This window comes from Chaetodon auriga, chromosome 5 (assembly GCF_051107435.1).
Source record: "Chaetodon auriga isolate fChaAug3 chromosome 5, fChaAug3.hap1, whole genome shotgun sequence".
Classification (NCBI taxonomy): domain Eukaryota; kingdom Metazoa; phylum Chordata; class Actinopteri; order Chaetodontiformes; family Chaetodontidae; genus Chaetodon; species Chaetodon auriga.
Genome location: NC_135078.1, coordinates 20,856,283 through 20,870,982, shown reverse-complemented (window position 1 = coordinate 20,870,982; position 14,700 = coordinate 20,856,283). Strand labels below are relative to the sequence as shown.

At 39.3% G+C, this 14,700-nt stretch overlaps 2 protein-coding genes across 2 annotated transcripts; both read right to left on the bottom strand.

Moving 5' to 3' along the window:
• Nucleotides 1-307: 307 nt before the first annotated feature.
• Nucleotides 308-7,195, bottom strand: trafd1 (TRAF-type zinc finger domain containing 1). Its single transcript, XM_076731719.1, has 12 exons — nucleotides 6,762-7,195; nucleotides 6,362-6,411; nucleotides 6,140-6,275; nucleotides 5,608-5,661; nucleotides 5,089-5,527; nucleotides 4,314-4,604; nucleotides 4,167-4,231; nucleotides 2,796-3,056; nucleotides 2,355-2,493; nucleotides 1,800-2,013; nucleotides 1,642-1,699; nucleotides 308-1,342 (listed from the first exon to the last, which is right to left on the bottom strand). The coding sequence occupies exons 2-12, from the start codon at nucleotides 6,394-6,396 to the stop codon at nucleotides 1,304-1,306; spliced, it is 1,731 nt and encodes a 576-aa protein (XP_076587834.1). The 5' UTR covers nucleotides 6,397-6,411; nucleotides 6,762-7,195; the 3' UTR covers nucleotides 308-1,303.
• Nucleotides 7,196-7,775: 580 nt separating this feature from the next.
• On the bottom strand, nucleotides 7,776-14,107 carry mob1a (MOB kinase activator 1A). Its single transcript, XM_076731619.1, has 6 exons — nucleotides 13,920-14,107; nucleotides 12,962-13,128; nucleotides 12,548-12,641; nucleotides 11,298-11,431; nucleotides 10,516-10,679; nucleotides 7,776-9,905 (listed from the first exon to the last, which is right to left on the bottom strand). Exons 1-6 carry the CDS (start codon nucleotides 13,931-13,933, stop codon nucleotides 9,828-9,830), a joined length of 651 nt encoding a protein of 216 aa, XP_076587734.1. The 5' UTR covers nucleotides 13,934-14,107; the 3' UTR covers nucleotides 7,776-9,827.
• Nucleotides 14,108-14,700: the final 593 nt, after the last annotated feature.

Here is a 14,700-nt window from a genome sequence, read left to right as displayed (position 1 = left end):
CATTCCCTGTTTTAAGGTGACTCAGACAGAGGTATTAATTCAAAGGCAATCACACTGGTGTGGTTTTGAAGACATGATCTTGTGGACTACTTCCAGTGCCCCCCTCAGGCAGAACTTCTTCATAAGCAAAAAAGTCCATTAACAACAAGGAACATTTTTCAAAGACTACCATCAACAAGAGCTTTTAAACAATAGATCTTTTAGCCTTATGCAGGGTTTTGGTACCATGACGGGTGAAGTAAGGTGAGCTAGATGTATAAAGAGTGATAAAACAACACTCACAGAAGACAAACTGAACCCACAAATGTTCTCATTAAACATTTAATAGCCACACAAGACAAAGAGCATCAAGACGGTTGTTCTCAAACAGGAACAGTCAGCCATGTGTGATGAGTGCATTCAGTCCATTTCATGAGTTGATCTTGATCAGATGTTAATCAAACTCTCTCTCAACTGTCTGTAGCACAAGGTTGCCTATTTCATATGTATTTCTAAAGTGGACTCTATGTTAAACACAAAATAAATCTTGTCGATCTTACAATCCTATTCAGACGAACAGCACGCGTTTTCCACACTACTTAAAAGAAGATTGGACAGGCTTCAAAAGCCATCTCATCATAACACCACAAACGTATATAGTTTCTATAGTTATGATTTTAAAAAAAAAAAACCTAAATATTACTGAAGAGTATTAAAGACAAATGTTCAACAGTATAAAAAGACAAATGTTCAATAATACAGTTTTTTTTTTTTCTTGGTCAAAGATGCATAAATTTATCAAATTAGTTCCTCAAGCCCTTTTTAAACAAAATAATCTATCAAAGTGCTTTAGGGTTCACAAAGATGCAAAAAGAAAGAATCCTGGAAGAACATACAGGAGTGAAAACACAATGTCCTTGGCTGAAGAAACAAGGTAAAGATTAAGTCAGACAAATGCACACCGACAAAGTCATGTGTCTGTGTTTGATGTTCTTAATGAGCCATGACACGCCTTGTACAGTACAAAAAAAAAAAAAAAAAACTTCAAATCAATTCAGCACAAATAAGATCCATTTTATAATTTATCTGTTAAGGCTTGTTGTTAGACATACAAAGAAAAACAAAACAGGATATGCATGAATAAACCAAATTACTTGCTTAGACTTTAATAGTAAAATACATCAAAATATGAACTACAGGGTACTGATACTCACACAGGCACTTCTCAGATACGAATATGTTTCATTTTCAAAAGTGTGCAAAAAGATAAATGAAAAGCAGAGGAGGAGATTTGGTTTTTAGATTTCTCCAGATGTTCCTGCTCTCACTCTTCCTGCTGCTCTTCATTCTGCTTCTTGGGCAACTGCAAATGGAAAAAAAAACACAATTGAAAATCCTTTAACAGACACAGAAATATGTAAGTGGCCTGAAATGGAAAATCAAATATTTAAGCAGAAGTGACAATATCTCGAGCCAGTAAACCTTTTACAGCGGCTGTATACTGAGAGGAAACTCAGAAGGACAAAAGAACATGGAGAAAACCTACTTAGGACCACATACAAACAAAGCATTAACATCAACCCTACAGAAAATGCATTCATCGCACTGAACAACAGAATGTGATATAAAGAGAAAGACACACAGACGCCTGAAGTGAAGTACCTTTGTCATTGGATTCCTTATGTTCCCTCTCCCTTCTATATTTTCTGGTTGATGAAGTCTGGTGGACAAATCAGAACATTAATAAAAAACCATGAATAAAAAAGGACAAACCATTATTTGAATCAGAATTTCTAAATGGTGTGAGTCTTTGCTTTTACCCCTTTACAAATGCAGAACCAGACTTGTCGGTGTCACAGACAGATGACTGAGCCCCTTCTGCTTCCCTGCCATACTGAGGTCTGTCATTTACAGAAACACCATAGTTGGACGTCTTCCGTTGACTTGGTAGTCCAATGTAGCCTCTCTGCCATTCCCTTAGGTTTTGTCCTGGTGGTGTGTCCCTGTCATATCCAAAGTCCTCCAAGAAGTCAGCTATATGTGGAACAGGACACACAGTATGTGTAAATAAACACAAAGAAATACACACAGTGAGCACAGAAAACCCTTCACACATTAAAAAAACATTCAAAATATAAAGCAAACAAACAAAATAGTCAGACAAACTAGCTATGTACATATAATGTTTATTTTTATGTCACAGATTGTGATTTTCATATTTTTTCCACCCTCACAGTAACAGTACCTATAATAAACCAAGACACAACAGCATGTTTGTGCTGCAAACTGTATAATCTGATTTTCTGCATTGTTGATTTGCTTTCATCTGATTTTTTCAAATTTGTGAAACATTTAAAATAAATTCTATATATTACTTTGGTGCTTTATTCTCCTTTGAATATCTGGAGACATCTGGCCAAAGCTGTCTCGAGCAGGGCCCAGTGGTTTTTTGACAGATGCTTTAGTGAGATTGTTCAGTGGATGGGAAGTCTGAGGACGCATGTCACATTTGTCCTAGGGGTAAAATCACAAACAAAAATAAATATCACAAGGAGACAATACACATCGATGAACACATGTAAATGTGTCAAAAAGCTAATTTCAACAGTTGTCTCTTCACCAGATATTAAAGTAGCCATTGTGCAATTACAAACAGTCATGGACACAAACTCAGAAATTATCTCTACCGAAAACATATTTGGATTATATTTCATTGCAAAGAGTACTGTCGTAATTTTAAGGAATCCCGCAAAATAATTCACAATATGTCAATACTTTCAGACCGGCTATCCAGCTTAGCTTGATTAGTGACATACCTGATGGTGAAAGACGACAGCCTCTTCCAGAGCAACGCCACAGAATTCACACGGAATGACCACGTCGCCCTCTAGTGGACTGGCTGGAGGACTGTAGGAGGCCGGGGACACTGACCGAGGGAAAGTGGGAATATTTGAAGCGAGTGTGTCGGGGAGGCTGTGCATCAGCCCTGAGGCGTTCCTGCTCATCCTGTCCTCTCTAGGTGGAGACGCAGGCTGCTTGCTGAAAGATGCAAAGGCGGAAGCAGGGCTGCACCCCGTCTGAAATGAGAGAAGATATACAAGAGGTTGAAATCTATGTTAAAGTGGGTCACAACAAGTTTCTCCAACAGTGCAGTAACTTGAACTGAAAGTGGGTCTGAAATCAGGTTAAAATATTTCAGAATATCAGCAAGTCCTACATTCAGTGGGCAGAGAGTCGGGTTGTATTTGTCACTTTTGCCATGTTGTCATGCATACAGATATGATGCACTGACCTGGAATTACAAACTGTCTGCCCTCCTTTTCTCCAGTGTTGTACCTATATTACATATTCTCAAAGCACGAGCAACATTCAGCTCTTTAGTCCAAAAATCAAAGGTATCTATTGGTTACAAGGCTAAAGAAGAAAATTGTACAAAAATATACAACCCCGTATCCTAAAAAGTTGGGATGTTGTGCAAAACGGAAATAAAACCAGAGTGGTGAACCTCGCTCCCTCCTCGCCTGTGAACGACCTTTCCAGGATGCCCCTTTCATACCCAATCATGATGCTATCAGCTGTTACCAATCAACCTGTTTACCTATGGAATGTTCCAAACAGGTGTTTTTGGAGCATTCCAGAACTTTCCCAGTCTTTAGTTGCTCCTGTCCCAACTTGTTTGAAACATGTTGCTACATTAAATTCAGAATAAGCAGATATTTACAAAAATCAATAAAGTTGATGAAGTAAAGGCATAAAATATATTGTCTTTGTACTGCTTTCAGTTGAGTATATGTCAAAACATTCATGTTTTACACAGAGTCCTGATTTTTTTTGGGATCAGTTGTAAATGATGGATAGAAAATATCATATAAACAACAAATTAATGAATCCAAGTGACAATGAAAAGCAGCAAAATCACCTAAATTGAAGATTATCACTGACAGCAAAGACTGCACAAGTCCACTTCTCAATTTACATTGAATGTAGTGCTTTTGTCTAAATCAGGATTCTTTAAGCACAGTGACCCCATTTTGTCGAGGGCCTTTTAGTTTGCAGGTTTGTGGTTTGCATATTTAGATCCCATCATGCCTCAGTCACCTAGTTACCTGTTTGACACAAAAATCTAGCATCACGAGTCAATCTCCTGAACAACTGTGCACCCAAAAGAATAAAATCACATCACTGACCTGATGCAAAATGAGGTCCTCTTCAGGAAACAGTTCTTCACAAAACTCACAAGGCAGCATAGTATCTATAAACATCATTTAAAATCAGTAACAAATTGACAAAACAACAACTTGAACTATTCAAATTCACCCAATTTTGCTGTTTACCTGTTTGATCATGGTCCTGGACTGCACTTGTGCTTGTGTTGAAGTTTGGGTAGTTGTTGTTGGGTGGAGAGAGTGGAGAATGTACAGAGGAGTTAGACGTCTTCCCAATCTTGTGGTCCCAGATACCACTCCACAGGTTGCCCTCTACACCTCCAGCCACTGATTCTCCATCACTCTGCAGACTGAGAGCCAACATGTAGTCCAGGCCTGATGAATCCTCATCCAGTGGAAGCTCACTCTGTGGCCATGCACTACTGCTGCTGCTCGTTAGAAAATCACTCTGTTCCAGCACTACAACAACAACAAAAATCAAATATTGAGCAATTTTGAAGATATGAAGTTAGTTTAAGACACTATAGGCGAGTTTGAAGTTAAAGGTACCCTGTGGAGTATCTGACCACTAGTAGTGCTATGAAGCAAGGTTTTTACAAATAGGTCCCCAATTTATTTGTTTGTGATACAATGGACAAAGATGCTTAACAATGCACCTTCAATGGCAGTATCGAAGCAGACAGCTAGCAACAAAACACTTAAAATATTCTTTAAAAACAAACTTAACAAATGTTTTTATGGGGAAGGAAATGCATTCACCATGTTTGTTAAACATGTAAACATAATGTTTGTTTGCAAGACGTCTCCACAGGGCATCTATAAATTGCTTATCCGGCTCTTTCAAGCTAAATTAGTACTTTTATGTCCAATACATAATTAAGCCTGGTGGGCACTTTTGCCCTCACGGGAAATGTAATAATCAATGGGTCAGTCATAAACTCACAGTGGCTAAAAGCTGAATTTCTCGGAGCAGTATTCTTCAAGTCTCCTGAGCCTTGAGGTCCCCTTGAAGTGTTGTACACTCTGGAAACAAATGGCCGGGGAAAGGCTTGTTGTTCTGCTGCACTGATGTTGTTATTTTTTGGACCTCTCTCTTGGGCTCGTAGGAGATTTCGGATGGAGTGGGCTTCAAACCATGGTCCTGGAGACTGTGGGTCTACTGGACTGCGACTTGTCCGGCTGTTGTTCCTCTCCTGTGGCGGTGTAAGGCTCCCACATAAGACTGGATGCACGGCTTGTTCCCTCAACATCACATTGCACTTGCATTGCGAGCAGGGCTCAGTGCGTGTACCACAGTAATCCTCATGTTCTTTGGACTGACTGTAAACAATCTCCAGTTCACAGTATTGGCAGGGGACCAGCCGCTGAGAACATTCAGAGCTCTGAAAAAGACAACACTGGTGAAGAAACGCAATTTCAGGATTACATAAAGAAAGTAAAATATCCTACATAAAATACATACCTGGTGAACATCAAAATGATTCTTCTCAATCTTCAAACCACACCTGCACGTAATCTGAAATGAAAGTGAAAATGCTTTTAAAGTTGAGATCATTCAGTTTCAGTCTGACATTGCTTCCTTTATAGCGTTTTCACTTGGGGTGAAGATTTGAGGTCAGAATATAATCACTCTGACGTGATTTTTCCTCTACGCCAAGGCTGCGTTAGCCAGTTCAAGTTACAAACATCAGTAAGTGATATTGACAATACATGTACTTTCTGTAAAAACAAATGGCAAATAATTAGAAAGCAGACTCTAAAATGTCCACAACATGCAAGAGTTCCCTCCACCGCCTTGGGGCACAAGGACTCAGTTTCAGTTCACAGTAAACTGGTTCCTGGGTTTGGACAGAATAGCTGTTCAGAAATACTTTTCCAGGTTATGTAATACCACACATTTTTCCATTTTGTGGTATAACATCTGCCCTTAAAAGCCACACACATCTGTTCCAGGATTTATGTTATAGTCTGCAGTCCCGCTGTTCAAACTTTACCTGTGTATGCTCCTGCTGTTTGTGCTCATTCAGATCTGACCGGGGCACCGGCTCCTGGCACACATCACACAGTGCGATGTTTCTTCTACAGTGGATCTCATGGGTAGTGAAATTGGCCTCTGGAATGTCATGTTTGCTAAGCAGGTAAAGAAAATGATAAATACCTGTTTTCATCACCATACTATATTGACTGGTCGTTTAATGTGCCTTGTACATACTTACCAATTGCCACAGAACTGTGTGTTTTCATCTGCCATGGTTTTAGCCCAAGCCTGTGGACAAAGTGTAAAGTTAGTTATTAGTGACACAAACCAAATTGGCTGACACGTCAGGAGAAAACGACACTGACCCTAGCTCTGTTTTGGTGATTTTTACTAATTTTGATAACACGTAAACAAGCTTTGTTTATATACATTTACAGAAAAGAATTTGTTATTAGTTAGTTCAACAAGTGGTGTCAATGTTTCGTTGGCGTTTAGTTATTAAACTGACTCAAAAATCTGTTTAATGAGCTGATTTTAAAAATAGTCGCATTAATAGCCAAGGATGAAGTAAAGAGTACACGTAGCTAACACTGTCGTCAACAAATGAAACTGGCTGACAGCTCTCCAGGTTTGCTCACCCAGTCTTTCCAGGAAAGTAGCTAACGTTAGCTAACAGTGGCCTGGATTAACAAGGACAGTCCCCGTCAACCTCAATCGGCAAGCATCTCGAACCTCCTCGGAGAAGTTGCACAATGTTAGCCGTGTTGCTTTTAGCTAGCTACGTAGTTTATCATAAAATCCACTGTTAGTAGCGACCAAGTATTTTGCGTCAATTTAGCTAACTAACTTTAGACGCTCTTTACAAAGAAGCCCGAGAGCTAATGTAGTCTCGGGTTTTGAGCTCCTGCTGTCTGGTCCAACCAAAACGGGGACAGTCCCGGTGTTGTTACCGTTAGTCAATTATCTGCCTGCTGAAGAATTTATAACCAAGAAGCCCGAAGACGACGGCTAACAACTTGATGTTAGCCTGTAAAAACACGGCTCGTTATTTCCTCTTTGCACTGTCCGTGACAGTGACCCCCGAGTTCGGTCTCTCAGGCTGTCTACGTACATACACATCCACGCCACCTACTTTCACTCTGGCAGAGCCTAAACGATTTATAATACTGCATCTAGTCTAAATGTAGTAAACAAAATGGTGATTTGTATTTGTAATTTCTATATATATTATAGAGGTTTAGGGTTAGCCGTCACTGTAAGGCAGCCATAAGGGAAAAATTTCTCCCTGTCGTCCACGCTCGGGTTTGATTGGTTGAGTAAACACCGTGCGCTTGCAGAAACGTCTCGGGTGACACATTGTTTTTAATTTCTGGTTGATGTCTGATATTGCCACCACGGTTTCATTTAAAATTATGAAAAATTTATGAAAAATGTACACAATTCTGATCGAAGCAAGAAAATATTCAGATTCCGTAACTTCGTCTTTTAACTTCCGGTCTGCAACGGAAGTAAGAATGAGTCCATTTTGGCCAATATGCATTCACCAGCACCTATGTTTATGAAGCACATAATGCAAATACAACTTCATAAAATGTATATTTTTTAAAACGTTTAAAAAACGTTATGCTTGCCAAAGGAAAATCAACACAGCATTGTCCTTTCAGTGTTTATTGAGTTTTTGATCTACCAATACTGCCATATCAATTTCATTTTGTAAGGCACAGTTTTGTTCAGATAAAACACTGATCTTATTTACAGCGAATTTTTGGATGCAGTACATACATCCTCGCGCCTCCTCCCAGTCAAAATGACCACCAAATGATTGGACCATTATTGTAAATATATAAAACTTTTAATTCATTTCAAAGCCCTTATTCCTTAATTGAAAAGGTAAAGTCAACAATTTATTTTACAATGTGATATGAAATGTAACTCCATGCCAAAGTTTAAAAACATAATTGTGAGGAAAAAGCAATACATTTCAAAAATATGTGGTGAGATTGAAAGAAACATCTCGTGATATATTCAAATAAAATCTTTAAAATAACTCGGTCTTGCAAAATATATTGATATGCCTACGGATGATTTAGTTAATGGTTGCTGGTTAGATTTTTTTTCCCAGGCAACTTGTGGGCCTAAAAATGGATAAATCACAGTCAAAGTGAATTAAACATGGTTTTTCACATCGTTGAAAGGTTTTCAACTTCATAAAAAGAGGTACATACAAAATGAACACTCCACTGGACCCACTCACATTGGCTGGTTCTCAGTGATGCATCAAGTTATATAACAGGTCTTGAATGGTTACATGATTGTCTGATATGAATTTACATCCAACATGACGAACGCTATGGACCAATTCCCTTGTTCAAAGTTTGCCAAATAAAACATTCATCAGGAACAGTAGCTGCATTAGTTTGTAAAAGGATGGCGGTACAAACAGCCCTGCTGTTGTAGCCAGTGTTAAGCACAAAATGACCATGATACATGCACCAAGACTTACAAAGACATCTGTGGAAAATTACATAGTATATCTCAGGTCACTCATACTTATTGTGCACAGGTGCAACAATTGCTCTATTTTCCAATCTAGGGGGGTAAATATTTGGTTTAAAAAAAAAAAAAAAGAAAGAAAAAAAGAAAAAAGTACCAGTATTAAGAGATCAAATATGCCGGGCTCGACAATTAATCTGCACCACAGAAATGAACTAAAATGACAGTAAAACTAAAAATTCACATTCGACTATTTTTGCTGTTTACAGGATGATTTCTACTATACAACTCCTTTAAGGGACTGTGATTATAAAAGCCTTAAGTGGCTTTGAATAATAACTATCGAGCAGCTTGGAAGCATCAGTGGAAGCAACACGTATCTCAATTTACTAATTTAATTAAGAAAATAGCCAAAAAATGTGCAAAACACAATATTGCATGCCCACATTTAAATAGCTATAATGCAGCTGATGGTGGTGTTTTTTGTAGGGCAAGAACAAAGGCATGTCATAATCATCCATCACTGCATATCTTCACATGTGACTGTGTCAAAGAGCAGGTCAACAGGAAGCATGTTAGCATACATGGGATGTCAAATACACAACCAGCATGTGACAGAGAGCTATGTACTACATACTGGTGCATTTTTGTGCCTGCCTTTGTGTAGGACTGAAAATACTGTCCACAAACTCTCCACTGTACACTAATGACAGACATTTAAAAAAAAAAAAAAAAAAGCCTAGATTGGGATATTTGGTCAGTCACTGTAATTACAAAAGCTAAAAGTTAACAAATGGAAAACTGCCTATCAATAACTAAAAAGTGTTTAGACCATCAAAATACTAAACACCAACTTCTGATGGAAAAAAGCTGGTTTTCACTTTAACCTCAAAATGTCCTTGGTCCAATATAAAATTCAGTAGGCTGCTCTTACAGAGTCAATAACTACAGTCCTGTGAAAAAATATTCTTACTACACTACACTATTTTATATGATCTAGAGTAGCAAAATGTGAAAAAAGGCTCAAAGATGGCATGAAAGACAACAGAAGGAATAAAAAGGAAAAGTACAGTACACACATTCATGAAATGAAAGGAGGAAGGCACAGATATTAAGAGTTGAGACTAGAAGTCATAGAGGTAGCAGAGGTCATAGAGAAGGACAAAGGAGAAAAAGAAACTGTTGAAAAAGATAGATAAGTGGTGAAAGGTCTATCTGTCCTTGGATCCAAGCTTCTCAATCAAGTCCTGCAGGGGAGCGAGCTCTCGCCTGTCGATGAGGTTGAACTCCTGCAAGAACAAAACATTTAATATCAGACGGGTTATTTAAGCTTTGTTTGTTTGTTGTGGTCCTGTATATATAAATAGGACAGTGTAATGCATCACTCAATGCAACTAACTTACAAGTCATTTATCGCACCACACATGCAGAAATCCTGCTCTGTTAAATTCTCTTAAGCCACTTTCAGACATGTGATCTAGAAAATTGCTGGGTGCATCTGTTAGTTCAAGTATTTTTGGCTTTCATGCACAGGTTCCTTATGTAAAACACCCATGGTGACTATGCTGAAACATGTGACTGTTGCAGATACAACCTTAATGCTTGCATAACAAATGACATCTGGTAGACGCATCGCAGGGTGTTATGTACAATGTATGAAACCACATTCCTTTGCCACATTGCCACATTCCTTTAAGATGTCTTGTTATCTTTTTCTTAACACGGAAACAGAACAGCCTCTCTTCAGAGTCACGTCTGCTGCTTTGATGCTGATCACTGAGGTCATCAAGGAGCAGCATTTAAACTTCACTCCAAAGCAGGATATTTATATGGATTACAGGACATGTTGGACTGCTGCTTTAAAAACACAAACCCTACATTGTACAAGGATAATCTCACCTGAACAAAGAAAATGAAGTGCTTGAAGGAGGTGTTGAGGTGGGCCTCCTCCTGCAGCTGCATCACAGAGTCAAAATGTTGGTGGTAGATGTGAGCGTAAACCCTGAACAGACGCTTCAGGATGGTTTTGGCCACAGACATGAAGTTCTTTGGAAAGGGAACTCCTGTGTGACAGAGGGTGGTGGAAAATGCTGATGTTAAGAGAACAGCATGTGGTGTTTGAACCTCAAATCAGCCTTTCGGCGCACATCAGAGTGAGAATGAAGTTTGTTAAGAGGCTGTATTTTTAGTTCAGTTGGACTGAAGTCCGGTAACTCACTTCGACTGTCAATAACATTACAATGTGCCCTTGGTTGCCCCGTCTGTATGTCTAGGATCATTTTCCTGCTGCAACTAAAATCAGGGGAATATGTACATGAAATTGCTGTGAGTGCTACACTGTTCAGGATGTGAACAGTTTCAAACATCTGAAATCATCTCAGTTATCGCATAATCATTGCTTCATTCCAAATCCAATGTGCTGACGGGAAGCCAAAACAATAAAGATCATATCACTGTCCTAATACCATACGCATGCTTGGTACGTGCACAGCCCCAGAACCTGTAGTGACAGGTTTGTTGTCTTTTTTCTTGGTGAGTCAAACACATTTCATACAAATACTTGAGGAAAAAAGACTTTATATGATCCCCACAAAAAAGCATGTACATATCAAATGACAAACCAATGAGAGTCTAGACTGTTGCTAAACTGCTGAACATGATGATGAATGATCAGAACTCACCAATCTTGGAGGGAAAAAGTGTCTCATCATCCAGCTGATCCTGCACCCAGGTCATCAGGTAGTCAATGTACTTGGGCGCGGAGCATTTGATAGGCTTCTTAATATTGGTGCCATCAGCCCAGTGATACTCATATCTACAGAGAAGGAACAAAATCAATTGGCACCTTATTGACTTGATTCATTAGTTACCAGAGACGGACATATAAGACATGAACATGAAAACTCTGCAAATAGCATGCACTCATTCCGCCTTTCTGTCCGGACATGAAAACATCATGAGGGGTGTAGACAAGCTAAAAAAAGAGCAGGAGGGGGAAATGCAAAAATCTACAGTCATTTTCTTGATGGCGGCTATGTCAACAGGAAGTGAACCCTGGTCTCTTCCTCCTGATTACGGAATGAACACAGACAGTCTTGGCAGGAGAGAGGATAGAGGAAGTGTCAAATCTAGATTCTAACTAAACAGCTTCTTCAGCGACCACATGCAAATTTTAATTCCTGTTTCCCTCATATGACATTCAGATGACGTATTTCAAGTTCGCTAGCTGACTCAACCAACCATTTATTAACGATTGTTTTATTAAATCACATTACTGTAGGTGTGTTATGAAGAACTGTATCACTGTGATGTAGAGCTATAAAAAGAGCCATTATTGAAGGTGCTGGTCATGTTTTGTAATGTTCTTTAAAGCATTTTAAAGCTTTGCTTGACACATCTTGTGTCTCAGCCAACGCCTGTGAAGTTCCTTGTTTCCTATAATTACATAAACGCATACATCAGCCTGAATATTCCCTTTGTTTCAATGGCGTTTCAGTTGACATTTAGCTCATTTTTGACCTGTTAACTGCATTGCAATAAGACATGTTTTAAATAAGATTACATGGTTACAATCAGTGGTGGAGGAAGTACTCAAATCTTTGTCTTTAGTAAAAGTGGAAATACTTTTAAATATATGTACAGTAGCACTTACAGAGGCATTATCAGTAAAATGTACTTACAATATCAAGAGTAAAAGTACTCAGTATGCAGAATGGCACTTTCAAAGAAGTAATACAGTAAGTGAGAATGTAACGTGTACATTTTGAAAACGCTCCTATGTCTTCATCCCACCCAGATGCAAAACAAAGCCTCAGACACTCATTATCACCCACTGCAATCAGGCAGTACAACAGCAGTGCACATCACAGATGATGAGAATCGACTTGACCTACCAGCTGCATGCATAGAAAAGGACACAACTGGCTTTTACCTTGGTCCAGCAGACATCACAGAGCAGCTGGTCTCAGTGCAGAACTCGGTGATGGTTCCATACAGCATGTTGATCTGGTTGAAGAAGTCCACCGCTGAAAGAAAGGGTTGATTATAGTTCCTGTTCAGGCTCGTGACAATAACAAACTAAATAGTGTCATTTTTCTACACGTACCAGTGTGTGACCTGCATTTTTAGAAACCATTATCTACAGCCATAAATGTACAATTGTAAACAACAACTGACAAATTTGGTTGTGTGCGTTTGTTCAGCGATAGTTCTATTCTTTTTTCACTTGGTAGTACAAAATATTCAACCTCTGTACAAAGATCATATATTTTTGGAGACTTTAAATGCTAGTTTTTGCACTGAGTGATGGTTTCTATTAATAGGTGTATTGTATGCATCCACTCACTGTTGACAGCAATCCACTCATTGAGATCCTCTCCCTCAGGCAGCATGACAGCCTGTCTCAAGTTCCCACTGCCCAGCGTTGCCTCGGCGTGTTTGAGCAGCTCATACTGGTGGGAGCCCTCTGGGATGTTCTTCTTCGGCTTGAAGGTCTTGGATGAGCGACTGCCACTACAAAGAAATAAACGTTAAGCAACTATTTGTAGGCTGGCAGGACAGTGACGTTTTTAAAAGGCTTGTGTGGGAGTAGATGCTGCTCTTGGGGCCTTCACATGTGAGGATTCTTCCTGTCTAGTTTGTGCAATCGGCAGCTGAAGGAAGACATTATCTATGAACATCTATGAACCTGATGCTGAAACGATACTCGTGATGTGTGATCGCGGCAACATTTGTCAAGGCAGCTTTGTTTAGAGTGTGACAGATGCGTGACTGTATAATGTGTGTCATGTAAATAAAATTATGGCGATCACCCACTTAGTGCACCAGACAGGAAATGTGACAGACCCAGAGTGTCACTGTAAACAACAGCAACAGTTAATTACTTTGCTCGACGTCCAGCTACGAGGTTAAGAAAAGGTGTGGATGATGACTAATAGTAACATGTCTGGTCTTATCTGAAAAAATTAAAACGTGATTATAAAAGCTAAGTTGGCTAACCAACCGTGAGCTAGCGATAATCAGGCTAGCCAAATTACAACTTAACTTGTTATAAAAAGTTACAGTTAGCGAGTGCAGGTACCCTTTAAATAAGCACAGCTCACAGACGACCCTGCGTAGGAGAAGGTGGTTCAAGTTTTCCCCTAAATTTCTTGTGATTACAATGCAGTTAACGGACTTGTTTTCTCTAACGGTGCCTTATTTTATCGCCACTTACTTCCCTTGGTGCAACTTCGAAGAAGCGTAGCTAACGATAACCGCAAGCTGTGGCTATAACTCAGCCAGCGACTGCTAACTTTACTTACAACAGGAAGCTCATCTTGGCGAAGCAGTCGTCGGAGAGCCTCGGTTACAACTCCTTACCCTGGTTTAGTAAACTCAAGTTTGTTTTACTATTAGACACTATGAGCCGCTTGTCAGCTATGCCTGCTAACAGTAACGTAGGCTAACATGAACTGCACCCACAGTGGCTCTTCCTCTATCGGTTCTCGGTAGAAGACAGACAGGCAGACTGTCGCCCCCTACCGGCTGAATTTTGTTACTACCAATATCTACATAGAACAAAATTCACAACGCACTAACACACTGTAGAATTTAACTTAGTAGAACAACTAATGTAATTTAAGAACATCAAAACACATTTTCACACTGAAAGTACACTTTAAGTTTGTTACCCAATAATAAGTTTAAACGTGTTTATTAAATGCAAATGAGCCAAAATGTATGCCTATTCAGACTGGAAGGAACTCGACAGATGGACAAAAAGTACTCACTAATACTGTGTACATGTGCACTGTACATGCGGCAACAGGGTACAGTATATACACAGTGAGGGCTGGAGGCTCAGCAGGAAAAGATTGCCTTTGGGGCCCCCAGCAGGGTAATTCACGCATCATGGAAAATAACTACATTTACAGATAGATCACGGAACATAATAGATTAAAACAGCTCAATGAAGAATATGAGAAAAGACCTTGTATAATTATAATGACATGTTAAAAAGACATGCATGTCTTGATGATAAACTCCGACCCTCCCTGTTGCTGTGGGCTCAGTGCTTTTCATAGGAAAATTACAGGGTTATCT